Source organism: Bos taurus, chromosome 8 (genome assembly GCF_002263795.3).
Source record: "Bos taurus isolate L1 Dominette 01449 registration number 42190680 breed Hereford chromosome 8, ARS-UCD2.0, whole genome shotgun sequence".
NCBI lineage: Eukaryota > Metazoa > Chordata > Mammalia > Artiodactyla > Bovidae > Bos > Bos taurus.
The window spans coordinates 59,784,767-59,812,336 of record NC_037335.1 but is presented as its reverse complement, the minus strand read 5'-3'; the positions used below and the strand labels follow the sequence as shown (position 1 = coordinate 59,812,336).

Sequence of the window (27,570 nt, the reverse complement as noted above, 5' to 3'; positions counted from 1 at the left end):
GGGCCCCCTCCTCTTGTCTACTGTAGAACCATTCCCTGAAATGAGCATGGAGGATCAGGAGAGGACAAAAAATAGGCTCTGGTGGTTGTCCTCTAGGATCTCAGCTGAAATTATGATCCTGGAAAAGCTGAAATGTACAGCACTGGCCCCTCAGCTCTGAGAATCCCCCAGGCATTCCTGACATTTGAGCAGTTGAGGTGCGGGTCAGACTTTCAGATGTCCTTTCTGATGTCCAGCCTCAGAGGGAAATATGTATGTCAATATCACAAAGATACCACGTGACACACTTGGGGAAGGAGACAGACCCTGCTCTCATAACCATCTTCCATACGATGATCTAGGACTGAGGGAATGCAGAGAGTCATAAGGAAATGTGTATCCATCACTAAAAGAGCTAAAGAGGACAGAGACACAGGCCAGGTGGCCTAAGACATCCAAAGCATTATGAGCGTGAAGTTCATTCAACCCCATTTGGGCACACTGCCTCCTGAAGCCTCTCCAACAGGCGAGTTAGGCAGCATGCCCATTGATTCCTCTTTTGAGCACATAGTGGTAGCTTGCTTTTGACATTTTACCTGGTACCCAGGCCCTGTTCCATACAGGTTCTGAAAACTGGGACATTATCTCCAGTTTACAGAATTCCTGCAAGTGTTCCTGCAATTGATTTACACACTTGCTGTCCCTACCCCAAGCCCTGTGCTCCACAGATTCAAGCGCCTTGACCGCCCCCACTCACCGCAGCTGCTCTGTACACTCCCACTCACTTTCACAGGCCCCCGAGGGCCCAGGAAGTCACAACATGTGCCACTGTCGCTGTCTCGGGGAGGCCCTGACCATGTTCCTCCCCCAGGGGAGGGGGCTGGGTTGTTGGAAACTAATCAAGCAGGGACGGTTAACAGCTGCAGGGAAACACCTTAGGAAAGAAATCATGAGCCTTAAAAGAAGGAAATACTTGCAGAATCTGTACCCATGACCTTTAAAAACTTCTGAAAATGGCCAGTCATTTCCCACCCTGGGAAAAAACCACAGCCATCACAGGCACTGTTCAGGCCACAGACTCCTCTGGGCTCACCCCCACGACAGGCTCGGGCAGAGATGGTCACCCCGTACAGACACCCCGACAGACTGCAGAGGCCTGGGGATGTGTGTGCGTGCCTACACACTCACACCCCTGTGGACGTCTGCCTCTCCCCCCGACACGTTTCTCAGGTGACAAATGTATTCGTCTGTGTCAGTGGCACTTTTTCTGGGGCAAACTGGGTGTCACTGTTGGGCACGGCTCCCGTCAGACTCACAGGACCATCTCAGCGCCCCTCCACACACCACTAACCATACACTGCAAGCTGCTAGCGTGTGGCGAGGACCTCTTTCCCCTTCCTTTTTCTTCCTCACAGCTGCGGTGATGGGGGAGGGGGGTTCTGAGGGGGCGGATGTCACCCACTTGGGGTGGGTTTTTCCCAATTCTCTACCTTATCTTGTCCCAGCTTCTTCTCACCCTCCAAGTGGGCCCTTTTTTGGGGGGGTCACATCCTGGTAAAAGAACTTTAGGGAGCACTTCTGCTCAGCAACACCCCCCCCATTTCCTGTCCTCCATCTGCCAGGCCTCTTAGCCCCTGGTCTTTCCCCACAACTGCCCCCCTTTTTTACTGGGGCTGTGTGTAAAACAACAATATAGGGGCTTCTTTTTTTGACCATGTCACATGGCTTGTGGGGTCTTAGTTCCCCATCCAGGGACTGACATTGGGCCCTTGGCAGTGAGAGTATGGAGTTCTAACCACTGGTGTGGGTGCTAAGTCACCTCAGTCGTGTCCGACTCTTTGTGACTCCATGGACTGTAGACCACCAGGCTCCTCTGTCCATGGGATTCTCCAGGCAAGAACACTGGAGTGGGTTGCCATTTCCTTCTCCAGGGGATCTTCCTGACTCAGGGATCGAACCTGAGTCTCTTACCTCTCCTACATTGGCAGGTGAGTTCTTTACCACTAACACTATCTGGGAAGCCTCCTCAACCACTGGACCACTGGGAAATTCCTGCAGGGATTTTTAAAGGAAGAATTTTACTAGGAAAGTAAGAGAGATGCCAGTACCCAACTAAGAAGATAGTAAAACCTTGGTTGATCCAAAGTCTTCCCGCTCAGAACCCAGCCATTCTCCCTCTGAGAAGCTGCAGTCCATCTTCATCCCCATGCAAGTCCTTTGTCCGTCTGTTCCTTGACCCCCAACAAGATTCATGAACAGTCAGTGGTGTGGGCACACACACGGGAGTGTCCCTGGGTGTCCCTTGCCCTCACCCCCAGCCCTGCTTGTCCCAGAGCTTCTGCCTCCTGGACTCAGCTTGCTCCGTCTAGCTGATACCAGAACACAGGGGTCACAGAGGCTGCCAAGCAGGATGGGGCAAGGAAGGGGCGGATGGGCCACAAGGGTGACCAGTAGGGCACCAAAGGTGGAGGAGGCCAGAGAAAGACTGTGGAGTAAGAGTCTGGGGGGTGTTTACACAGGAGACGCAATTTGGTTCCAGATCCTCTGCGTCCTCCAAAGTGCTGCCACATCTCCAGGAAGGGCTTGGAGTGAAAATTTCCCCAAGTGTGGGATTCCTGGCAGCTGTGTAGGACGACAGCAGAAAGGGAGCCAGGACCACCCTGAAACCCCACAAACTGATGGAGAGAAAATGCCCACCAAGTAAGGGAACCCCATTCTGGGAACTCAGTGAAAGTGAAAGTTGCTCAGTCGTGTCTGACTCTTTGTGACCCCATGGACTATACAGTCCATGGAATTCTCCAGGCCAGAATACTGGAGTAGGTAGCCTTTCCCTTCTCCAGGAGAATCGTCCCAACCCAGGGATCGAACCCAGGTCTCCCTCATTGCAAGCAGATTTTTTTACCAGCTGAATCACGAGGAGGCCCAAGAATACTGAAGTGGGTAACCTATCCCTTCGCCAGCAGATCTTCCCAACCCTGGAATCGAACTGGGGTCTCCTGCAGGAACTCAGATCTGCTGGGAATCCCAGGATGAGGGAGAGCCAGGGCTTCAGACTAGGACCCCCCAATCTGATGGGAGGGTAGAGCCCCACCCTGGAGCAGTGATTAGGAGACCCTCTGTGGTCAGTTGAGCATAAAAGAGCTCCGACTGCAGGTAGAAAGCCCAGGGACTGGGCAGCCAGGAGAGGAGTGTGGGGCAAATCGGGTGACCAGGGTGGGTTGTTGGAGTCCAGCACTGTCAAGGCGGGTCTGGGATGCAAGAAGGAGGGGCGCAGGCAAGGTGCAAGGCCAGGCCTGAGTACTGGCTCTCTGACCCCCTCAGACCTGACCCCCTGCTCTGGGCCTCAGTCTCCCCTCCCCTGCCCCTCTGCCCAGGGCTCAGGGATGCCATTTGCTTCACTGAGCCCATCTATCTGAAACGGGTTCACATCTTCCTGTTTTGTGACTGGAAGTCACAGGGCAAGGCGTGAAGCCGTCAGTCACAGAGGCAACACAGAGCCTCATCGTTTGAAGGGGTCAAGGGGAGGGGGCAGAGGGAGAGCGGCAGGGTAGCCCCGGGGCGGTGGACGAGGAGGGGGACCAGTGGGAGCAGAGGTGCCCAGGACCATGGCTGAGGCCATCACCTATGCAGACCTGCGGTTTGTGAAGGCTCCCCTGAAGAAGAGCAACTCCAGCCGGCTAGGACACGGTAAGGGCAGCTGCAGTGGCTCCTTGATTCTGCAGCTCCATCCTCCTTCAAGACCCCACTCCCACCCCACAGACCCCCATCCTGATCCCACCTTTCCTCTTCTCTCCAGACCCAGAGACTGATGAAGATGGTGAACTCACCTATGAGAATGTGCCTCCAGGCACAGGAGGACCCTCAAGCTTGGCCTCCTCTGGATTACGGGATAAAGCAGGTCTGGGGAGCCTGGGGGATGTGTGTTTGTAAGGGGCTATGTTTTGAGTTGGGGGAGTCCACAGCATTCTTGGGAGGACAGTATCCTTGGAGAAAGGATGGGGGTTCTCAGGAAGAGAATGAGGACCAATCACGGGAGCCAAGGAAGAATAAAACTTCCAGCGGGGAGTGAGGGCTCTATGGAGGGATCAGGGCAGCCCTGTTGGGGTGCAGAGCTCCAGTGGGAAATGGGAGTCCCTAGGGAGAGGGGAGAGAGAGAGGGAAGGGGGAGGAAGGGAGAGCACTCCTGGGGAGGTTTTGGCAGGCAGATGAGTGGCCCCAGAGGGAAAGATCAAGGGAGACCCTGAAGGGTTATAGAGGGTCCCCGGGGAAAGGATAAGGTAAGACCCAAGACGGGCACGGGAGCCCCAGGGGAGATGAGGAGCTCCGGAGAGCGCGAAGGGTGGCCCCGAGCGGCGGCCGAAGGTACCTTAGGACAGACTGGAGTCTCGGCGCGGTGGAGGGGGTAGGAGTGGGAAGAAGGGGCATTTCCTGGGCTTTCCCACCTTCACAGGAGTCTCTCCCTTCCGCAGGGGCTCAGTCGGAGCAGCCAACAGCTGCCTGGAGCCCCGTGACGTCACCAGCTGCCGGGCGGATTCTCTGGTGTGAGTACCCGGTGCTCCCAGCCCCGCCCGCGCCTCCCGCTGCCCAGCTAGTGTTCCACGTCCTTTGCGGGATGCTTTTTCCCGCGAATCTCCACCCTACCCCCAACCCCTCGGTCTGTCAATTTTCGTGGGGCTCACTGCACCCCCACCCCCGCACCCCAACCCGCTGTCTCCCTAAGGTCATGCAGCCTGCATGCGGTACCTGGTTCTGGGCCTGCTCCTCACCTGCCTGCTGTGCGGGGTGGCTGCCACCTGCCTGGGAGTGCGCTGTGAGTATGGCTGCCCCTGGTTTTCCACTTACCCGGAACAACGTTCTCCCCGGACTCTCCCCAACAGCTGCCCTTCCTCAGCAGGGCGGGAGTCACTACCATCACAGCCTCAGCCTTGGGCTGATTTCTAGCCAGGTCTGTTTGCAGAGCGCAGTGACTTCCTAGATTGTCCTGACCTAACCTAGTGCCCCCTGAAGCTTTAGGCGGTCAGAGCTTATATTCCGTTCCAGCCTGTTAGGGCAAACTTGCAAGAAGCAGAAAAGGGACTGATGCTGAAGCCTCGGGTTGCCAGGGCATGGCTGATGATGTCCTGAATCTCTCTTTATGGCCAAACAGATCTGCAGGTGTCTCGGCAGCTCCAGCAAATGAACAGGGTTCTGGAAGCCACCAACAGCAGCCTGAGGCAGCAGCTGAGCCAGAAGATAACCCAGCTGGGGCAGAGGGAAGAGGATTTGCAGGGATCCAGGAGGAAGCTGGCCCAGAGTCAGGAAACACTACAGGTGGAACAGAAGGCTGGCCAGGCTACCAGACAGCAGTTGCAGGCCTGCCAGTCTGACGGAGAGAAGACGAAAGAGGCCTTGAGAAATAAGGAGACAGAGAGGATGAACTTGGAGCAGAGGCTGAACAGTATGCAGGAAAGGCTACAACCCTTCTTCAAGTGCTCCACCCCAGGTATCTGCTCTGGGAAAGGAGAGATGGGAGGGCCTGCCATGACGGGTGGATTGAAGAGAGGGGTCTATCTATTGGGGTGCCATTGAGTTGTTCAGGAAAGGGGTGGTGAGCCAGAGTGCTGGCTGACATGGACATGAGTTGTGCATCCTTGGCCAGCAGGGGGAAGGATCTAGCCACCTACTGGATTTAGGGTTTGATCCCTGGGTTGGGAAGGTCCCCTGGAGAAGGGAAAGGCCACCCACTCCAGTATTCTGGCCTGGAGAATTCCATGGACTGTATAGTCCATGGGGTGGCAAAGAGTCGGACACAACTGACTTTTACTTTCATCCAGCTCTAAGGTGGGATCCTCTTGGGGAGAAGAGGGTGGCAGCCAGCAGTGCAAATGATACAGAGCAGCAAGCTCAGGGCTCATCTGGCTCATCTCAGGGCTCAAGGCATATCAGTATCAAGGATCTGGAAACTCCCTGAATTTGGATGTGAAATTGATTGTTCACATGTTTTTCTGTAGAGAGGGCCTATGTTGCTAAGTCACTTCAGTTGTGTCCGACTCTGTGCGACCCCACAGACGGCAGCCCACCAGGCTCCCCTCCCCTGATTCTCCAGGCAAGAACACTGGAGTGGGTTGCCATTTCCTTCTCCAGTGCATAAAAGTGAAAAGTGAAAGTGAAGTTGCTCAGTCATGTCCGACTCTTAGCGACCGCATGGACTGCAGCCCACCACGCTCCTCCGTCCATGGGATTTTCCAGGCAAGAGTACTGGAGTGGGTTGCCATTGCCTTCTCTGAGAGAGGAACTATAGCTTTACTTAATTCTTGTTACAGCTGAGCTTCCCCCAAAGATTAAGAATTACTGATGGTTGTGGTATAGTCTGGAGTTGGGGCAAGGCAGCTGAGGCTCTATCAGAGAGCCTGGAGGGCAGTGAACTAGGGTGGAATTGCTCATCCCTTTTGAAAGGAGGAGTGCAGCAGTATGTGGGGATGAAGGAGGGGGACACACAGAAGGTCTGCCAAAGTAGGCTGAGGTTGAGGGAGGGTCCCCTGCCCGAGCGGACGGGACTGCATGTGGACTGGTTGTCTAGAGGTTAGGCTCTGTCTAGTGCAGGGATATCTGGATACTCCCCCAAATCTTTAAACAAAGAGATTATGTACAGACACCTGCAGCCCTGGTTTCTTTAACCTTCTCACTCTCTACAAGCCTCACTTTTCATGCCAGTACTGCCCACCCCCACTGCCATCCCCCATCCCCACCGCTGAACCTAGACCTCAGCAACCCAAACCACACTTCCACTGAAAGGACGGCTCAGATCTTCACTCTGACCACAACGGGTCCCCACACTTCTTCAATCTCACAGAGGCCTTCAACCTGCTGGCTCCCCTGTTTCCTCCCTTCTCATCAGCCATCACCTGTCTTCACTTCTTTCTCCCCCCATCTTGATTTGAGGGCCTGTCCCCTTACTTCAGCCACCCCACTCACTCCTTGGTTCCAGTGTCCTTCTGGTATATCTGACTGGCAATATCTCAACTCTGGATGAACACACATGCCTACACCCAGGGGTGACAAGCTGTGCAGTCATTCTGCTTGGTGCCACAAAACTCGAGTCTCAACGTCTGGTGGGACCCCACACTACTAGCTCTCCGTACCCCACTACCCTCTCAGCAGATGGCCCTACTCTGCCAGAGAGGAATTTCCTCTGTTTTCCACCACCAGTTCTGTGTATCCATTTGCATTTAACTGCAACGGCTTGCTGAATGTTTTCTCTAAACATCCCTCCTCCAAATCCACTTTTCATGTTGCAGCCAGGGTGATCCTTTAAAAACAAAAATCTGATCATGTCATTCCAGTTAAGATCATGTCAGTTAATTAATTACATCAAAAGTTATGGAATACATACTCTGTGTCCAGCACTGTGCCCAGGCATTTGGGATACAGTCAGAGAACAAAATGCCTCAATGTAAAACCTTACATTGACTTTCTCTTGCTCATAACATAAAAATAAAAAATTCTCAGTCTGGTCCCCATGGCCCCTACCTACCTTTCAGTGTGCCGCTCATCCCCTCACCCTCGTTCATTTGGCCACACTGACTTCTATATTCCTTTAAGTTGCTGTGGGACAGTAACTCAAGGGAGTAGCTGGGTGGGGATGAGAAAATATGGACAGAAGAGAGGGAATTGGAGGGGAAGGAATGATTTTTGGGGAGGTAGGATGGATGGGACAAAGCAGAGAGAGGTGGGTTGGGATCAGGAGCACAGACTAGGGTGTCGGATATTAAAGAAAGAGGGAGGTTTATTTCTGACCAATAGTCAGGAGGAGAGAAAAGAGACATATTTTGAGATGGAGGGGAGGAAAATGGCGAGAGTTCACATGTCAAGTGTCTGACAACTTCAGCAAAGCAGGAAGCAAGGTTGTCAACTTGTGGAAGACTGGAGGGGAAGCTAGTGGCTAGGAGCTTGAGGAATGAGGGGAAGTTTTGAATATACGCTGGGGAATGCATTAGGGAGCTCAGTGAGATGAATGGGAGGCCCGTTGATCACTTGTTTATTGGGGACCCAGGTAAGGTTAACCAAAATGGGGGGTAGACTGCAATTGTTCAGGAACTGGGGATAGTACCACCAGCCCTTTTCAAATAAACCTCCCAGATTGGAAAAAAATTGATTGGTTGATTGGTTTTTGGCTGTGCTGGGTCTACATTGCTGTGTGGGCTTTCTCTAGTTGCAGCGACCAGGGACTCCTCTTCATCGCATAAGCTTCTCATTGCAGTGTCTCTCTTGTTGCAGGGCATGGGCTCTAGGTATTCTCAGGCTTCAGTAGTTGCAGCACATGGGCTCAGTAGTTGTGGGCTCAGGGCTTGTGGGCTCTAGGGCATGGACTTAGTTGCTCCGTGGCATGCAGAATCTTCCCAGACCAGGGATTGAACCCATGTCCCCTGCACTGGCAGGCAGATTCTTATCCACTGTGCCACCAGGGAAATCCAAACCTCCCCGGTTTTTAAGGAGTAAAATTGTTGAATGTCAAAGGCTTTCACTAAGTATGCACAGGTATGGCATTTCCAGGGTAGTCGAAGAAAAAAAGATTACAGAGTTTAAGGACCAGATCAGTTCCACTCCAGGGAATATTGTTAGCAACCAGATTGCTGAGTGTTGAGATCCCCCTCCTGGGTCTGGACAGTGCAGTGCTGTCACTCTCTTTCTGCTTTTTAGGTTCCTGCTGTCCCTTGGGATGGATACAGAATGAGAGGAGTTGCTTTTACATCTCAGTTACTAAGAGAAATTGGATGGAAAGCCAAAGCCACTGTAAATCTCTGTCTTCTGATTTGGCCAAAATCAGCGACAGTTCTTATCCATATGCAGTAAGCAAACCCGTATTCAAAGACTGTAGTGGGTTCTGTTGGGTAAAGGGACATATGTCACTGAGTCAGGGATGGCACTGTGCAGCCTCTCAGCACAGAGCTCCAGGTGGCCCTACCTACTGATTAGGGCTGGCATGAGAGTTGAAACTTACAAGGCATCCTTACTTTAACCTGTTTCTCATCTCAGCTTTCTGGTCAGTTCTGGGCTGCTCAACAGGTTCTTTGACTCTCATGGTCTCCCAGGCAGACAGGTTCCATACCTGGTGCACTGGATCGTAGGGAATGGCTCCTGTGACAAGAACCGTCCACAGAATGACTCTTCACAGGCTGGCAGAAATTCTTACCCAGCATGTGCGTGTGGGTATGCATGCATGCATGTGTAATGAGGGGTCAGCTTGTATCTGCAGGGTGGCACTTGAAGGGTGTGGGGATGGTCACTGATGAGGCGATATCATGCACCAAGGTTGGGTACAGTCCTCTTGCTGAAGCTCATAGTCTCTCTAGTATTTCCTTCCCCTCCTCTTGACACCCCCTCTCTCCCCCTATTCCAATATTTCCCAGCACTCCTCACACACCTCTGATCTCTTAATTTCCCTTCAGATTTCTCAGATTTCTATCAGAAACTTACGGAAGGTGGTGCCACAAGGTGAATACTGGGTTGCCCACAGAAATCCGTTCTGGCAGCCTGATCATACAAAACAGAGTTGGTAAGTTAGGACTTTGGGGCAACAAAAATCCTCTATAATACCTTCGTAAAGACATGGTAATGAACTCTCCCTCCAGGTCATCCTTTCAAAACTTTGGATGTTATAATCGCCCATGTGTCCATTTCTTCTATTTGATTAACTCTCAGGGCAGGCATGCTCTGTATTCTGTCCCCAGTACCCAGCAGTCCCTGGCACATGTGTTACTTAAAAAAAAAAAAAAAAAAAAGACTAATTTGGGAGCTATGTCATTTTTCTCTCAGGGGGATAAGTTGAGGATTTAGCTAGGGGTTACAGCTGATGAAGAACCTCGGGTCTAACTTTACAGCCAACAAGGCTACCCAAACTGAAGTTGTACTTCTTCAGTCAAGGCCACTTGGGGCACCAGAGTTGCCCCAGAGAAGTGAGAAAGGAAGTAATTGGGGTAACTTTGAGGACCAACCCCATGGATCTTGAAGCACGGTAGTTACCTAACTGAAGTTTCTGTCTTTGAAAACTTGGGCATTTTCTCCCTCCCTTGGTCCTAGTGCCTCTTTGGGTCGGAGTCCAAACACCTGTCCCTGAACCCTCCCACACACAGCAGGCAGGGTGAGTTAGGAGTTGGGTTAGGTTTGTGCAGGGCAAGAGAAGGGAGGATGGGATACGAGGGGCCAGAGCTTAACCCTGTGCTACTTCACTACCCTTTAGGTATCCCAGTCCAAAATGTCCCACGCTAGAAATCAAGTGGGCGAATCTGGACTCAAAGACAGATTCATCCTGTCACCTTCCTCTTCCCTCCATCTGTGAGATGTCAGCTTTCAGGTCTCCAGACAGGGACCACTCTTTGCACTGAGCTGGGTAAGTGTGGGGGATGGGACTGAGGCATGGAGCCTGGGGGCAGAGGGTCTCACACAGAGGGCAGGGGGAAAACTTGTTGCTGGAGGCGGCAGCCATGTCACAGCCTCCAGGGGCTTGGTCTGCTTATGGAAGGGAGTGTTGGGCAGGGAAGGCCTGGAACTGAAGGGAGGCTGGCGATGCGGCAGTCCAGGTTGCTGGGGAGGAGGTGGGGTGAGCTGGAGGAGGATTCTCAGTGGCAGTCAAGCGTGGAGCTCACTGATGCTTTAATCCTCCAGGTCTCACTGATGCTTTAATCCTCCAGGTACTCAACAACAGGAGCCTGTGCCCTTCAGCCCTAACCTGTAGCCTGCGGGTCCTAAGATCTGCCTTCCTCCAGTGTGTCTTCACTCTGCTCAGACAGGGCCCCGCCAAGGGCTGACCCAGGCCCAGCATCTCTAGGCAAGCCTGCTGGAGATCCTGTCCCAGAAACTGGACTGTTCCCAGGGAACGGGGAAGAAGCTTCTAGAAGAGATTTCGCCCTCCCGCCCCAAAACCTCTTATAGTAGAATGGGTGGGGAGGGCGCACGGGCTGAGTGGATGGGGCAGCCCGGAGCCAGCCAGGCAGTTTTATTGAAATATTTTTAAATAATTTGCACGTGTTAGTCTCGTGTGTCAGCAATGCATTGTCTGGTTCAGTGATCCCCACGGGAGAGCAAGCCCAGGGGTTGGAAAGGAAATGTTCTGTTCCTCGCGTCCATGTTGAGCCTCCCCTGTACAGGGGCAAGAGCTGCTCAGCCTGTGCAGGGCTGGCGCGGTCCAGCGTGTGCTCTCCGTCCTCATGGGGCATCCTGAAGGCCAAGGTGGAGGCCAGAGACCACAGGCCCCACTGCTAAGAGCGTGCCCCAGGCAGCTGCAGGCTGGGAGTGGGTGGCTTGGTGTGGTGCCCTCGGTGGCAGAGGAGACTGCCCGCCTCACAGTTCAGGTTGCGGTAGCGGGCCACAGCTGGTGCGGGGCGGGGGCACATGGACAGGAAGCCAAAGCTGAAGGGGCCAAGGCAGCAGCCTGGGCAGGGCAGTCCCTCCTCAGGCTCCCGAGGAGCTGAAGGGGGCGGCGAGGGTTCTGTCCGCTCCAGGGCTGCTGCGCGGGGCAGACTATGCTGGGCCCGGTTCCAGGGCTCCCCTGCCCAGCCTTGCGGGGAGTTCACCACCACAGCTGGGGGGTTGTTGTTAAGGGGAGGTCCTGATCTAGGGGACCAGGGCTGAGAGGCTGAAGAACAGGTGCTGATGAAGTTGTCTGTGGCCACGGCCATGGCCAGGGGCAGCTGCGGGGCTGGTCTTGGGGGTTCTGGCTCAGGGCTGCTGCCCTCACACTCCATCTGCTCTTCGGCTGAGGGGCCCACAGCAGGAGGGCCAGGACCTGGCAGTGCTGTCTCCATACGTCGGGGAAGCTCAGGGGATGACGGTAGCGAGCGGCAGCGGCGGACAGGTGTCCCAGGCTGGACCAAGGTCTCCGGAGTGGTCACCAGGGGCAGCTGGGTGGAGGGCAGTAGCGATGGAGGTACAAGGGGTAGAGGGGCGACTGGCTTGCTAGGTGTGTCCAGGAGCTTGATCTTGCCACCTCTGAGGTCTTCCCGTAGTGAAAAAGGGTTGACTCGAGTCAGACTGTCCCCCCAGTTGGGGGGTGATTCTGGCGATGGGGGTAGGAAGAGGTCTGACCGGCTTCGGGAGAGCCGGGGGTCTGGCCTGGGGAGTGTGGCAGAGGGACCCCCTCTTGGAACAGATCCTGTAGACAGAGAAGTCTGTGGTCACTGTTCTCAGCACTCATCCGAGTTCCCTGAGGGCCTCATAAACTGACTGGGAGGCTGGTGGGACCAGAGCTGAGAAAAGGGTGCTCTGGAAAGAGGGGGATGTCCCCGCCAGCCTCCTGTACCTCTTCTTCCCTTGTTCCCCTCCCTCAGGCTCTAGAATTAGAAAACTATCTGCTTAGAGATGTCCTCTCACCGCACTCCCACCCCCAGCCTTCTCAACTAATAAAACACTCAGTCTCCTCAGATGATTCCGAGTTCTAAGGAAGAGAAGAGCAAAAGGACCTCAGCCATGCTCACTTACCCTGACCACGTGTCAGGGGAACCCGGGGGAGGGAGGCTGGCTCAGGCAGCTGCTCCAGGATCCACTCCAGGTGCTGGGTGATTTCAGTGAAGGGAGCACGAGTGCGAGGTTCCATCTGATAGGGAGAGACGAGCAGCTTCACTCAGAGCTCCAAAAGCGTGTCCCTGAGTGTTCCTCCCATCGCCTGGGCTGGCCGGGGGTGCAGGGCAGCGGGGAGAGTGGGGCTCTTACACTGCAGCAGTGGATGGCCAGGAGCAGGAAAGGCAGCGGGCAGTCACCCCCTACCAGGGCCCTGAAAGCAGGCACATCCAGCCCAAAGTCCTGTGGGGACAGAGATGAGACACCTCCGAGTCAGCCTTCCTCCAGTTTTCCTGCTGCCCCCAGTTAGGGCCTCGACCTTCTGGGAACCCTCCGTGGTTATGAACTGCCCAGTCTGGAGTGCATCCTTTTAAACCTGGGCATATCACTCACCTCGGTCCGGGGTAGGTAGTCAGGGTCTGCAGGTACTCGTGCGATGAGCTCACAGAGGACAATCCCAAAGGCAAAGACATCAGCCTGGGATAGGAAAGAATGTCAGTGGGATGCACTGACAGTTCCATGTCAGAATATGTCAGAATTCGCGGGAGTCTTGACAGTTGCCGTGTGTTGGAGGGGGTAAGAGGGGTAAGGTCTTGGGTCTTCTGAGTATCTCACAGAGCTGCTGAGGAACTTGGGATGGGGCCTTACAAGAGAATCTCCAGGGTGTCTGGAAGGCCTTGGGGACCTCAAGGGTTGACGTCTTACCTTCTCATCATACAGCTCGCCTCGCAACACCTCTGGAGCCATCCAGTACGGGGAACCCACCACAGCCAACGGCTCCTTCCTTGCCCCTTCCCTGCAGGGGCAGAGTGGTCAGGAATATCCCATCCAAACACCGTTCCCAAACAAAAGGGGGTGAGGTCAGCCCACTCCCCACCCCAAAGGAAATGTGCCTATGGGCTTTGCTTAGATAAGGGCCTTCTGGGAGGTTTAGGGGGATGGGGCATTCACCTCACCTATACACAGGAATCTTTTCAGCCAGCCCGAAGTCACCCACAACAGCTGTGAAGCCTCGGTCTTCCCGTCGGATCAGACAGTTCTGACATATACATATAGCATCCCCGCATACCCATCACCTTCTGTTCTCTGATCTCCCACTATGCACCTCAAAGACCTGTCATTCCAGAATAACCCCATCTTCCTCTGATCTCCCAGTTCTCCAATGTACCCCAATCTTGCAGCATCACCCATCTCTTGGTTTAAACAGAATGGTTCTCAGTCCCTCAGAGCACTCCCCCTCATCCCAGACCCCCATACTCCAATGTCTTGCTACCCCAACATCCTAATGTTGCCTGTTATCCACTTTCCAGTATCCATGGGCTAGTTACAATCTAATGACTCTCAAATCCCCTTTCATGCCTCCACCCACCTGGCCCGCCTACCTTGGATGTGAGGTCTCGGTGGAACACCCCTTTGGCATGCAGGTACCGCAGGCCACGGGCGATGTCCAAAGCCAGGCGGAGCCTGACAGGCCAGGATAGGGGCTCGGGGGAGCTGAGCAGCTGTTCCAGGGTCCCCCCGTTCATATACTGGGACATGGGAGGAGAAGGGGAACGAATATCAAAGTTTCAGTCTGTTCTCTAGGTCTCCCACTTTTAAGCCTGGGGACACTCAGGAGTATCACAAAGTCAGTAGGGTGAGTCTGTGCTCTAGGGTCCCTCATTCATATCCTAAGGCAGTCCGGACCCATACATGAACATCTATTTAAATTTAAATTATTGCTACTGCTAAGTCACTTCAGTCATGTCCGACTCTGTGCGACCCCATAGACGGCAGCCCACCAGGCTCCCCCGTCCCTGGGATTCTCCAGGCAAGAACACTGGAGTGGGTTGCCATTTCCTTCTCCAATGCATGAAAGTGAAAAGTGAAAGTGAAGTCGCTCAGTCGTATCCGACTCTTAGCGACCCCATGGACTGCAGCCTACCAGGCTCCTCCATCCTAGGATTTTCCAGGCAAGAGTACTGGAGTGTGGTGCCATTGCATTCAGTTCCTGTCACACTAATCACATTTCCAGTGCTCCTCAGGAACTTGTGGCTAGTGGCTATGGTTTTGGACCGCACAGATACAGAACATTTTTATCACTGCAGAAAGATCTGTTGTTGGACAGCACCCTTCTAAAGAGTAGCAAGGATGGGACCAGCTGACGCCTTTTATTTGTGGTTTGCCTAAACTGATGTTCTGGGAAGCTTCCCCTGGGTCCTTCCGCCTCCCACTACTCCTCTGCAGATGCACGGGGCTGCTGACACCCTCTCCCCTTGGTGGTGAGGGGGTCCCCCCCCCCCCGCTTCTTGGCCCATCCTCACCTCTGTAAGAGCGTGCAGCTGCCCTTGGTGCACGCAGACCCCCATGAACCTGGAGGAGGTTGGGAAAGATAGGGTAGGCTGTAAGAGCCTCGGCCTCTCCACAGTTCCCACTTTTCCCGCGGGATCTTTCCCCTCCCCACAGCAAGCTTCACAGCAAGCGGCTGGGGCCCGCTCACCTTAGGATGTTGGGGTGCCGAAGCCGGTTCATCAGCTGCACCTCCCGTAGCGTGTTTCCCCGGTTACTGGGGAGCCTGTTCATTTTCAGCACCATGACTTGCCCTGACTGTCGGTGCCGAACCTGCGGGCGGTAACGGATGGCTAGTCCCGCGCAGGTCGGGAACACTGCCAGGGTCCAGGCCCCTAGTTCCAGCCTCGCGTCTGAGGCTCGGTCCCGCCCCTCTGCCCTCTCTGTTGGTCCTACCTTGTAGACCTCAGAGAAGAAGCCGGCCCCGATCTTCTCGGCGCAGTGGAAATCGTCCACGCGTGCCAGGCTGGACACGGCGCTGCGGAGAGCCCGGTAGGAGGAGGGGCGGCCCCGGCCCGGGCCTCCTCCCGCTCCCCCCGGCCCCGGGGGCCCCTCCCCCGGCGCCTCTCCAGGCCCGGGCCCAGGGCCCCGTAGTGGGGGCCGTTCCCCGGCCATGGCCGGGCCCCCAGGCCGGGGCCTGCCTCACATGGCAGGATCCCCGGGCCCCGGGCAGGCCGCGCTCGCCATGGGAGCGGGCCCAGACGGATCAGGGGCGCCCGGGTTCCCGCTCCCGCTCCCGCCCTAGAGAATAGAAGATTCGCCGAAGATCCTGGGCCCGCCCCCGCCTCGCCGGCTAGCTGGGCCCTGGTGGACGCCGCTCCGCTCCGCTCTGCGCAGGGCCTGGGCCAGGGCCTGGGCCTGGGCCTGGGCCGGGCGGTGGAGGTGGCGCTCCCGGGCGCCGGCGGGCAGGCGGGCAGGCTCCCCGCAGGCGGAGGCGGGCGGGCGGGCGGGCGGGCGGGCGGCGGCCGCTCCGCTTCGCGGCTGGGGCTCAGGCTCCGCGGCCTGCCGGGGGCGGGGCTGAGCCGGGCCTCTGATTAACTCCTTCGAGCCTGGCCTCCGGGCAGCGGCCACGCCCCCTCAGGTGCGCACCCCGCAACCGGAAGCCACTATGCCCTAGGCGAGTGGGTCTGGGGCGTCGGGGTCAAATGAGGTCAGGCCTGAGCTGAATACCCGAAGGGAATTAAGGGCTGATTGTGCGTACGCGCAGTTCAAATGTCTTTTAACTGCCCTGGGAGTCCTTTCTCCTCTCCCTCCCTCAGGTCACTGGCAGTTGACAACTCGGCTCAGGGAGCCGCAAGATTCCTGGGCTTAAAGGACACGCAGGGCTGAAAAATGGATCCTTCTGGCCTAGCCACAATCAGAGGCAGCCCAGCAACCTACCTACCTTCCCAGCCTCCGCCCTGGCCCAGCCTGCCCATTTCCCAGGTCTCGACCTTTACACCTTAAATCTCCGGACTCCCTGACACTTTCTACCTTCTTGGGGGGTGGTGATGCCCCGAGACTGCAGCGAGCCCTCGGCCAGCCCATTCCAAGTGTGGCCCCGACTCCTCCTCATCCATCCCGCCTCCCTCGAATAAAGTTCAGATTCCAGAGCCTGGTCAAGTGACCACCCAGCCTGCACCTTCCTTTTACTGTTTCGTCCGAATGCCCCTCTCTCTCAAAAGAGAAGACTCCACCTGTAGGGACGCCCCTCTAAGCTCAAGATCCCACCCCTTAGCAAAACCCCGCCCCTCAAGGAACTCTTCGGAGACTTCTCTCTCAGTGACACCTCTCAGTATGACACTGCCAACCAACATTAGTGTGTACCAGAACCCCTTAGTGTGACAACCCTCCTTTGTGTGTTCCTTCTGCCCAGAGAGACCCCACCTCTCAGAGTGACTCCACCAGCCATTGTGACCCCGCCTCTCAACGTGACTCCTCCCCTCAGTGTGGCCCTTATCAGTGTGACACCCTCTAGACAGGTACCGCCCCCATTACGTAGGAATCCGGTCCGCCGGCTCAGGCGGGAGGAAGTTCTGCCACCGGCCTCTAGAGCGGCGCGAGGTCCCGAGTGCGCACGCACCGTTCCAGGACCCGGTGCGCTCGCCGTACCCAACGCTTTCTCTTCTCCGCTGGCTCCTCCTTCCTGTCGTCGGCAGTATAGCCAATCATCGCCTGGAATGGGTGACGTCACACGATCCCGGTGACAGGTCTGGGAAGAGCGGTGGTGGGCATCGGTGAGCCGCTTGCCACCTAGCGGCGGAGTGGAGTCCGGCAGGAGCGGAGGCCGCGGGCCTGGGACGAAACAGTCTGCGACAGAGCTTGAGGGAGCAAGTCTGAATTCTTTTCAGAAACTCTAAAGTACTATTTTTATTTCTGTGGTAAGCTAAAAAGAAAATTAATTGCACAGTCCGCATCCGTGTGGGTGACTACCTTCTAACAGAGTCTTATCCCATATTTATGGAGTGAGAGCCTCGTACTACTTAATTGTTAAGAGCCAATGAGAAAAGAATAAAGCAGTCTTAAATTACAAACGGTGCAGGAGGATCGGGAGAAGGTCAGATGCTGTCTTGGTACAAGGGAAGTTTTCGCACAGGGTAGGAGAAAGAGCCAGAGTGATTCACAGCCCTTCCACTGCCAGTATAGACAGGCCATATGCATCATATTCATTCCTCCAGAGGCAATTTTGTCTCAGCAAAATAAGCTCATTTGTCACATTAAATGTTAACATCTACAATATTTCATTTGTAAGTTTGCTTTCTGTAGTTGAAATCTGTGAAAAGTGAAAGTGTGTCACTCAGTCGTGTCCCACTCTTTGTAATCCCATGACTGTAGCCCTCCCGACAGGCTCCTCTGTCCATGGAATTCTCCAGGCAAGAATACTGGAGCGGGTTGCCATTCCCTCCTTCAGGGGATTTTCCCAACCCAGGGGTGGAACCCCGGTCTCAGCATTACAAGCAACTTTTTACCGTCTGAACCAGCAGGGAAGCCCAATAAACACTTGGAATTTATGCTTCCTTTTGTTTAAGCAATATAATATTTTAATCTACTCGTGTCTGACCCTTTACCCAAGTCTGAGAATATCCGTAGTTGGTAATAGTAATTCCAAGCAGAGGAGCCAGGTTGCCCGTTTAGACAGATTATTGTAGTGGTTGTATGGAGGCAGGAAGACTGATTAACAAGGAGGCACTGATGATGCTTCATTGAGGAGAGATGAGGGACTGAACTAGGATAGGGATAATAGAAAAGGGGAGGAAGAAACATTCAACTAGAATGGGAAAACTTGCTGACAGACTAGTATCCAAAGCCAGTCAGTCCTGGGGAGGGAAAGAGCATCATCCAGGATAATTTTAAAATTTCTTGCTTAAATGACTGAGTATCAACTGAGATCAAGAATACAGGAGGAGGACAGGTTGGGGGCGGTAGGTAATTGTCATAAACAAAGGGGTCATGTGATGGAAAAGAAAACTATGAATGTGGATGCCATTATCCCAGTAGGGAGGGAGAAGTAGGCTGATAATGGACTTCTAGGGAACACCAGTAGTAATAAAGTGTAGGTGGACGAAGAGAAGTCTGTGAAGGAAACAGAAAAAACATGCTGAAATATAGGAAGAGATTTTTTTTGAGAGTGCATAAAATTCTTTTTTTAGAATAAAGTATAAGTGTTTATAATGTAATTTCAAATTCAAGTGAAACTGAAAGTTGCTTGTGTCCGACTCTTTTCGACCACATGGACTTTAGCCTGCCAGGATCTTCTGTCCATAGAATTCTTCAGGCCAGAATACTGGAGTGGGTAGCTGTTCCCTTCTCCAGGGGATCTTCCCAACCTAGGGATCAAACCCAAATCTCCCATACTGCAGGTGAATTCTTTACCGTCTGAGCCACCTTCAATTTCAAACTTCTGTATAAAAGGGTCAGGACCTTTACCTATTTTAAGAAGTACACATAGGGTATACACATACACATTTTGCCTTTTTTATTTAATTAAAGTCATAATAAGGCTGTTTAGAATAGTGCTGACATATATTTACATTATAATATGAAACTCCAGTCTGTGACTGAACTAGCACTATATCTGTGTATTCGTCTAAATGGATACTTTTCACTGCCAATGATTTAACGAATAGTGGCAAGTGGAATCCAAGGAATGGAGAGTTTAGGAAAAGTGGAATAATGAACAGTAGTGCAGAGAGGTATGCTAAGATGAGCTTGAAATGTTCCTTGAGTTGGGCTGCTAGAAGATCCTTTTGTTGTCATTTTTCAAACTTTTTAAGGTGGAAAATTCAAATGTGAAAAAAAGAGAATAGAACAATGAACCCTTATTTACCTTGGGTAAGACCATTTTGTTGGCGAACCATTGTTCAAAATCACTTACCCATGCCTCAGTTATACTGTTGCCATAAATGACTGGGTAGAAGTGAAAATATCTGCTTTTTTGTACCTTCTATGCCAGTGATTCTCCAGTAATCAGTTCATGGACAATCTTGTTTTATCTATACTACTGCTTTTCTCCCCCACCTAGTTATTTGGTGCATATTTCTGACATTATGTCATTTCATCAATAAATATTTCAGTGTGTTACCTCTAAAAGATACAGATACTTCTTTAAAACAAAATCACAGTACCATGTCATACTTTTTTAAAAAAAATTACTTAATACCATCAAGCATCTAGCTTTTCATATTTCCCCCATTGAATTATATTCAGTTTTAAAAGTTAATTTTTTTAAAAATATTTATTTATGTGGCTGTGCCAGGTCTTAGTTATGGCACTCAGGGTCTTCGATCTTTATTGAGGTGTGCCATATCTTTAGTTGAGCATGTGGAATCTAGTTCCTTGATTAGGGATCAAACTTGGGCCCCCTGCATTGGGACTGCAGAGTCTTAGCCCCTGGACCAGCAGGCAAGTTCCCCAAATTGTTAATTTGAATCAAAATCTAAATAAGGTCCATACTTTGAGGCTGATATCTTTTAAACCTTTAACTCCATCCGTTATCTCCCCTCCTCCATTTTGTTTTGTTTTTTTCTTAAAGAAACCAGGTCATTTGTCCTTATAGAGTTTCTCAGAATCTGAATTTTGCTAAGCTTTTAGCATGTTCTTCAGTTCCCTGTATTTGCAGTAAAGTTGTAGAGACAATTAGATTTATATTTTATTATTTTGGCAAAACTAATTTGTAGGTGGTTTTAACACTTTTATCATGAGGTATATACAGTGTTGGACTTCCCTAGTGGCTCAGATGGTAAAGAATTGCCTGCAATGTGGGAGACCTGGGTTTGATCTCTGGATTGGGAAGATCCCTTGGAGGAGGGCATGGCAACCCACTCTAGTATTCTTGCCTGGAGAATCCCAAGGACAGAGGAGCCTGGTGGGCTACAGTCCATGGGGTCACCAAGAGACGGACTTGACTGAGTGACTAAGCAGACACACATATACAGTGGCAGTCTTTGTGATGTTAATAACCAATCACGCTTATTATCTGGACCAGGGTTTCTCAAACGTGGCACTATTGATATTTTTTAAAATTAGTTTATTTTGTAATTGGAGGAAAATTGCTGTTATCGACATTTTGGACTGGAGAGATTCTTTATAGTAGGAGGCTGTCCTGGTGCATTGTAGGGATGTAGCTGCATCCCTGGCCTCGACCCACTGAATGTCAGTAGCAGTTCCTCCAGTTGTGATGACTAAAATGTCATTTAGACATTGTCCCCCTGGGGGCAAAATTGTTCCTGATTGAGAACTTTTCCTCATTAAACTACTTGTTACTCAGAGACATATTCATATGGGAAAGGCAAAAAAAAAAAAAAATGCTTGTTTCCCTTTTATTTTACCAGCTTTTAAAGTAGTGAGTTGGTTCTCTAGCATCCTCCAACAGTGACCAATGAGGTGTTTTTTTTTAGTATCATCATAAACTCATAATTTAATACATATATGATGTGTCTTAATCACTGGCAATTAAAAAAAGTTTTTGATTTTTAAACTGTCCTATTTTGGCCACTGGACACATTCAAGTTGGCTTCTGAGTCCTTTTCACATGACTCTTAAGGTTTCTTGCTCTTTGATATAATAAAATGTTCTAGGCTCATTTTGTGAATTGCTAGACTGGAGCTGCTATCAGTTATTTTTTCCAATGATTAATGATTCCTTTTCATTGGAAATGGTATTTAGAAACCTCAATATGGGTAATTTTTGTGTGACCTTAGGAAGAGCAGTTAAATGGATATATGCATATCCTATTCCTTTTAAAACAGTCCCCTCCACTCTCTCTTTATTTTGAAAAAATTCCAAACATGCAGAAAAGTTGAAGGAATACAGAATGAACATCTGTATGTGCATGCTAAGTTGCTTCAGTCGTGTCTGACTCTTTTCAACCCCATGGACTGTAGCCTGCCAGGTTCCTCTGTCCATGGGGATTCTTCAGTCAAGAATACTGGAGTGGGTTGCCATGCCCTCCTCCAGGGGATCTTCCCTACCCAGGGATTAAACCTGCATCTCCTGCAACTTCTGCATTGCAAGTGGATTCTTTACCGCTGAGCCACCAAGGAAGTCCGAACAACTATATACCCTCAGTTCAATTCAACAATTGTTATTTTGTTATGTTTGTTCTGTTTCTCTCTGATATAATATTGTATGGTGTGGTATTTGATATAGTATGATTATATTGTACTATTTAGTATAATTTTTTATTGTACCATTTGAAAATACATTGCAGGCATTATGACATTTCATTAGTAGTATCTTCCAAGGTAATTTTCTGTGTAACCATAATACCATTATCACATCTTGAATTACTTTCTTCATTTAGTTTCTTTCTTTTCTTTTTTTTTTTTTTGTGGGGGTAGGGGGGGCGCTTGCATGATCTTAGCCCCCCAACCAGGGATCTAACCCAAGCCCTTAGCAGTGAGAGCTCAGAATCCTAATCACTGGACCATCAGGGAATTCCCCTTCCTTTAGTTTTTTGATTCTCCTATTTTATTGGCTCCTTCTGGGGCTCTTTTGCTGATTCTTCATTATGCATTATTTAGCTACCTTATCCTACTCAATGAGGTAGTAACATTAGCTTACCATTTTATAGATGAGAATACTGGGGTCTGATGAGATGAATTTAGCCAGGGTCTGTATCTCTAGTGATTAGAATTTGAACTAGTGTTTTTGTTTTGTTTTATATTATGATGCCTTTGACTCTAAGTAAAAGAGAACTTAGAAGTGGCCTTAACAATAATGAAATCACTTCATAAGAAGGTTGGTTAATTCTGAGATTCTACATTACCATCAAGGATCTAGGCCTTTCTATTCTACCATCCACCCTGGGTGGATTAAGGCTTTGTCTGGAGGTTACCTTACCTTTCCACAAGATTTATGATTCCTACCAAAGTTCCAACATCACATTCACAGAATTTCTCGAGGCAGGAAAAGATATTCCTTTTTGTCCATCTCTCTTTCCCTAATTTGTTGTGCATCTTTTTTAAGAGCAAAGAAACTTTCCCTAGGACGCTCCTTCATCCCACCAGACTTACCCTCATATTATCCAGATTGCCACAAGCCCACACCTAACCAGTCATTGGCAAGGGGAACGGGACCACTATGATGGGCTTAGACTAATCAAGACTCATTCCTATGGCTGGTTCCGAGCTTCCCTGAAGCTCCTGACTGCTTGGCAGAACAAAATTGAAGTCCTATTAGGAAGAAGGGAGATGGGGGTAGGGAATAGGTATGAAGTGTGCAACCAACAGTGTCTGTTACAGAATCCAGGTTGTTAGCCTTGACATACTTCTGCTATTCTAGGCTCTGCCTTCAGCTCCCTCCCTCACTCTAGCATAGTTCCTGTGAGCCACGCCCCCTACAATTCTAGCTCTCATGACACATACCAAGGTTGTCCTTGGCAGAACAGTGAGGAACATGAAATTTATTCTTTGGTGCCCAGTGCTCTTGTGCAAGCCAAAGAAGTCAGTGACACATGCTTGGTTAGCCCTGGCACTGGCAGTGGAGGGGGAGGGGAGGAGGGCAGAGGCTCTGCCTCCTGGAAAGGTAGCATCCCCCAGATCTCTTTTTCTTGATCTGTACTTCTCTTAGAATCTGAAAGGTTTCATAACAAATTCTAATTTGCCTCCTAGTTTTAACATTACCTTCATATCTCCTTCCCCTGAACTCTCACATTCACTGATCTCCCCTTTGTATTAGAAGTTTAGAGATAATACTAAACAATTGGAAATGAAATTAAGTTTTAGTAGCTGTGTGCCAGGTGCTGGGGTAAGTCTTTTCACACACATTATCTGACTGTATTCTTTTTTTTTTAAATTAATTTATTTTAATTGGAGGCTAATTACTTTACAATATTGTAGTGGTTTTTGCCATACATTCACATGAATCAGCCATGGGTGTACATGTGTTCCCCAACCTGAGCCCCTGCTCCCACCTCCCTCCCCATCCCATCCCTCAGGGTCATCCCAGTGCACCAACCCTGAGAACCCTGTCTCATGCATCGAACCTGGACTGGCGATCTGTTTCACATATGATAATATACATGTTTCAGTGCTATTCTCTCAAATCATCCCACCCTCACTTTCTCCCACAGAGTCCAAAAGACTGTTCTTTACCTCTGTCTTTTGCTGTCTTTCATATAGGGTCATCGTTGCTGCTACTAAGTCGCTTCAGTCATGTCCGACTCCGTGCGACCCCAGAGACAGCAGCCCACCAGGCTCCCCCGTCCCTGGGATTCTCCAGGCAAGAACACTGGAGTGGGTTGCCATCTCCTTCTCCAATGCATGAAAGTGTAAAGTGAAAGTGAAGTTGCTCAGTCGTGTCTGACTCTTAGCGACCCCATGGACTGCAGCCTACCAGGCTCCTCCGTCTTCTTTCTAAATTCCATATATATGCATTAGTATACTGTATTGGTATTTTTCTTTCTGACTTCACTCTGTATAATAGACTCCAGTTTCATCCACCTCATTAGAACTGATTCAAATGCATTCTTTTTAATGGCTGAGTAATATTCCATCGTGTATATGTACCACAGCTTTCTTATCCATTCATCTGCTGATGGACATCTAGGTTGCTTCCATGTCCTGGCTATTATCAACAGTGCTGCGGTGACTGACTGTATTCTTAACAGCATCTTGGTAGGCTAGGCTATTTTAACTTTCTTGTTAAGAGTTTAGGGATTTTAGGTTCAGAGGGAGCCACCTGCTTACAGCTAAAGGCCGCTAACTATTAGGAGCTCATGGCTGCCTGACCTCACACCCATGCCCTTTCCCCTACCCCACCACTCTGGCTTCATGGTTTTTATTGTTACAAAGCATGTTTGTATACATTAATCTGAGGCTTGCAACAGTGGCAGGGTGAGTAGTAGTACCTGCATTTTATAAATGAGGATGGGAGGCTTCAGATACTAAATGACTTGCCCATAGTCTCATAGAGCTTAGCTATTCTGACTCCTGCTCCTCTGTACCTTCTGCTGTTGTAGTGTGTGCCCGGCAGAGCAGGGCATATTTGTTGAGTGGATGATGATATGGATTATAGCAGTAATTCTTGTCAAGTTCTATTATTAAAAATAAACAATGTCACTGCTTAGAGGTCTCTTGGTTCCTTTTTCCCCTACCACCTCCCCTCTGGGCTTTCCTAGGAAATCACCTTCAACCAAGACTGAGAGAGAGGAGAACCCACATCTCCTCAGACAGGTGCTCAGAGAGGGGCTTAGGAATGGCTCAATGGATCTATCAGGTTTTGCTCCCCTGCCTCCCACTCGAGGGCTTCCTTGGTCCTGCAGCGCGGAGGCTGTCTGTACTCAGCCTTCTCCCTGCCCCCAGGTGGCAGGACTGCCTTTGTTCAGGAGCAGACAGACCAGCAAGCCTCTGCTTTCCTGGTCTGCTGGCCTTGGCCCTGGCCGTCATCACACCAGGGCCCCCTCCCCTCTCTCCTGTCTGAGCCCCGCCTTCTGCCGCTGACTCAGCCTCCCAGCCCTGGACACAGTCAGTACACAGAGCCCAGAGGCTGAGCTCAAAGAGAAACAAAAGGAACTGCCTGGGTCCCCTTGGCTATGGCCAGCACCTTCATACCAGGACTGAACCCCCAGAACCCTCATTATATCCCGGGGTAAGAGCATACCCGTTGCTTCTGGGAGTAGGGGTAATAAGGATATAGAGTTGTGCCACCTCGGCCTTGGGGGCCAAGTGGACATTGTGGTATGGGCGGCTTATGGATGGGTTATCTATGATGTCTATGATGCTGGATGGAAAAGGAAAAGCAAAGGAATAGTAGGAACCGGGCCTGCTGTGAAGCTTTGTGTTGTACTCTCCATGGCAACAGGGTAACAGCCGAGGGGAAGGTTGAAAACCCAGACAGAGAACTAAGAAATGCCTGCTCCAAATATACACACAGTTGAGTCCAGAATGAGCAGGGCCTCTGCGGTCTCTGCTCCTCTGTCTGGGGATGGTGAGGCGGGGGGCTCGAGGTGAGCGGGTGAGACTTGTGCTGCAGGTACACTGGACACTGCCCACTACTTCGGTTCAGCATGGGCCAGACCTACGGACAGATGACTGGGCAGCTACTTCGCGGCTCTCCTGGCCTCGCCTGGCCCCCTGCCCACCGCACACTTCTGCCTCCCATTCAGCCTCCAAGATCCCCCGAGCCTCGCAGGAGAAGCCTGCCTGTCAGGCCTGGACACGAAAGGCTCAGCTCCAGCATGGTCCCCGGGTACACAGGTTCGGACACAGGTATGAACAGGGGCCCCCATCCCAGAACACGGGCCCCACACTCTAATGCATCTTCTTTGCCCCCTGCCCACCTAGGTTTTGTGCCACAGGCACAGTTCATCTTTGCCAAGAACTGCAGCCAGGTCTGGGCTGAGGCTCTGAATGGTTTTACTCAGAGGAACGGAGGACAGGGGAGTCAGGAGCTGCCCAAAGAGGCCAAGGGAGAAAAAGATGTGGAGAAAGACCAAGAGCCAAAGCCGGAGGTGGAAAAGGAGCCGGAGCTGGGGCAGGAGGCGGAACAAGTGAGATGAGAAGGCTGAGGCAGAGTCCAGTGGTGGGAGCGGGGAGCCCTTACCCCTGTGTGGCCAGGCCTGTGGTGGCCATGTGTAGTCTGGCTGTGGGCACAGGGCCAGACCACCACCTCCATTGCCCTGGGAGCTTGTGTTATAACCCAGGGGCTGAATTTGTTTGCCGTTTCTCCTCTATCAATTTATCCTCACAAGGCTTCCCCCTATTCCATGGATGACAGAGACCCTCGCAAGTTCTTCATGTCAGGTGAGAGGATGTGGGTAACGACCAAAGGCCTGGGGGTGTGCCCAGAAGGTACCGACTGAGTGTGCCCACCCCCCAGGCTTCACTGGTTATGTGCCCCGTGCTCGCTTCCTCTTCGGCTCCAGCTTTCCTGTGCTCAGCAACCAGGCGCTGCAGGAATTTGGAGAGATGAAGTCACCGGGCAGGTCCCAGAAGGATCCTAAGCATCTCCCTGCACTGTCCCGGACCTACCCTCAGCACCTGGGCCTTTTACCTAAATACGGGGGCTATGTGCCAGGTGAGGATGGCCCAGGAAGGAGGCTTTGGGGACTGGGATATTTGTGTGTGTATGTGTGTGAGTGTGAGTGAGTGATAGGTGGAGGTGGTTTGGGGGATGGGAACTAGTAGATACAGGGAGGGGTCCTTGGATCGTGAGGTTCAGCTTTATCACTGGGCAGAAAAGGAACTGACATAGCTCCTAGTGGGGAGTGGGGACCAGAGTTTGGAGGATAACTTGGAGGTTCTGGGTAACTGGCTGAGAAATAACTTTTCTGTGCCTCTGGCTACAGATGACAGACTCTTTTGGCTACACAGGGTATAAGTTCCAGTTCGGCCGCACGTATGGGCATCTCACCCAGGATGCTCTGGGTCTCAGCACCCTCCAGAAGCAGCTCCTGGTATAGGTACCTGGCATTTAAGTTCTCTCTTCCCTTGTCGTCCTATCCCAGCCATCCTTTTGGAAAGAAGAAAGGCGGGTTGGCCGGTGGGAGGAAGCACAAAGAGAGAACAGTTTGGAGGCCGAGCACCTTTTTTATTAATAGGTGTAATAAATAAATAAATAAATACATAAACAGAAGCCTGGGCTCCTCCTCCCTCCTTGACCGCCAGGCACTGGCCACAGCCTATTTACAGCTGGGGGCTTAGGGAACTGGCCCCAATACTGTCACCCAACCTCCTCACCACCTGGCCGAGGGAACCCTGCAAGTGGGCCTTCTGGTCACCTCCCTCCACAGGGAAGTACCTGTCTGCACCCATGGGAGGACTGGCCAGATTGGCTGGGGAGACTCTGGCAGCCCAGTGCTGCATCCCTTCCCTCCTCTCCTGGGGGGAGGTCCGGACAAGGTCACTGGGACAGGTAATGGGGAGTAATTAATACTGAGCACAGGGATATGCGGCCCCCAGCTCTCCGTCTACTCTCTGTAACCAGGCCAGACGGCTTGGGAAGCGCTCTTAGGCGATGAGCCTGGGGGCTGTGAGGGTCCCTGAGGCCGCCAGCATGCACAGGGCCTCAGTTCTGGCTGCTTCCAGGGCTTGGACTTGGAGTTGGGGTCAGAGTCACGTAGGCCAGGGGCACCAGGCCGGTGTCAGGGCCGCGGCTGCAGCGCAGCCAGTCCGCCCCGGCTGGCCCCAGCACCCGCAGGGTGTCTCCCTTGCGGAAGCTCAGCTGTCCAGGACCTGTGGCCAGATGGTGGCACAGCGCCTTCACCTCACTGGGGAGACAACAAATGGAGGTCAGAGAAAGCCCATCCCG

General features: G+C 51.8%; 4 protein-coding genes across 22 annotated transcripts in view; 2 read left to right on the top strand and 2 right to left on the bottom strand.

Moving 5' to 3' along the window:
* The first annotated feature begins 1,018 nt into the window (after positions 1–1,018).
* On the top strand, positions 1,019–10,976 carry CD72 (CD72 molecule). 5 transcript variants are annotated; one of them, XM_002689678.7, is made up of 9 exons: positions 1,019–3,666; positions 3,776–3,877; positions 4,449–4,520; positions 4,700–4,789; positions 5,126–5,461; positions 8,659–8,807; positions 9,408–9,514; positions 10,199–10,348; positions 10,650–10,976. In XM_002689678.7, the coding sequence occupies exons 1-8, from the start codon at positions 3,585–3,587 to the stop codon at positions 10,341–10,343; spliced, it is 1,083 nt and encodes a 360-aa protein (XP_002689724.2). In that variant the 5' UTR covers positions 1,019–3,584; the 3' UTR covers positions 10,344–10,348; positions 10,650–10,976. The 5 variants fall into 5 exon arrangements, 3 of the variants coding, with proteins under 3 accessions (XP_002689724.2, XP_005210198.1, XP_059745541.1); XR_001500844.3 differs by lacking the exons at positions 10,199–10,348; positions 10,650–10,976 and adding an exon at positions 9,051–9,158 and having other exon boundaries at positions 9,408–9,495; XR_009495747.1 differs by lacking the exons at positions 10,199–10,348; positions 10,650–10,976 and adding an exon at positions 9,051–9,168 and having other exon boundaries at positions 9,408–9,495.
* On the bottom strand, positions 10,918–15,816 carry TESK1 (testis associated actin remodelling kinase 1). The gene is made up of 10 exons (NM_001172227.2): positions 15,238–15,816; positions 14,993–15,114; positions 14,817–14,865; positions 13,896–14,042; positions 13,470–13,552; positions 13,219–13,309; positions 12,907–12,990; positions 12,667–12,756; positions 12,436–12,550; positions 10,918–12,109 (listed from the first exon to the last, which is right to left on the bottom strand). The coding sequence occupies exons 1-10, from the start codon at positions 15,454–15,456 to the stop codon at positions 11,217–11,219; spliced, it is 1,893 nt and encodes a 630-aa protein (NP_001165698.1). The 5' UTR covers positions 15,457–15,816; the 3' UTR covers positions 10,918–11,216.
* On the top strand, positions 15,246–26,895 carry FAM166B (family with sequence similarity 166 member B). Of its 5 annotated transcripts, none has more exons than XM_024995542.2 (8): positions 15,246–15,333; positions 16,101–17,201; positions 23,442–24,909; positions 25,294–25,517; positions 25,605–25,810; positions 26,012–26,063; positions 26,140–26,337; positions 26,634–26,895. In XM_024995542.2, exons 3-8 carry the CDS (start codon positions 24,854–24,856, stop codon positions 26,720–26,722), a joined length of 825 nt encoding a protein of 274 aa, XP_024851310.1. In that variant the 5' UTR covers positions 15,246–15,333; positions 16,101–17,201; positions 23,442–24,853; the 3' UTR covers positions 26,723–26,895. The 5 variants fall into 5 exon arrangements, with proteins under 5 accessions (XP_024851310.1, XP_005210131.1, XP_059744976.1 ...); XM_005210074.4 differs by having other exon boundaries at positions 25,294–25,529; XM_059888993.1 differs by having other exon boundaries at positions 16,101–17,181; positions 25,294–25,810.
* Positions 26,830–27,570, bottom strand: part of RUSC2 (RUN and SH3 domain containing 2) — a 61,872-nt gene continuing 61,131 nt past the window's right edge. For all 11 annotated transcript variants that reach the window (XM_059888990.1, XM_059888991.1, XM_010807922.3 and 8 more), the window contains 1 exon segment: positions 26,830–27,529. In XM_059888990.1, coding sequence (XP_059744973.1) covers positions 27,328–27,529 — 202 coding nt within the window. In that variant the 3' untranslated portion in view covers positions 26,830–27,327.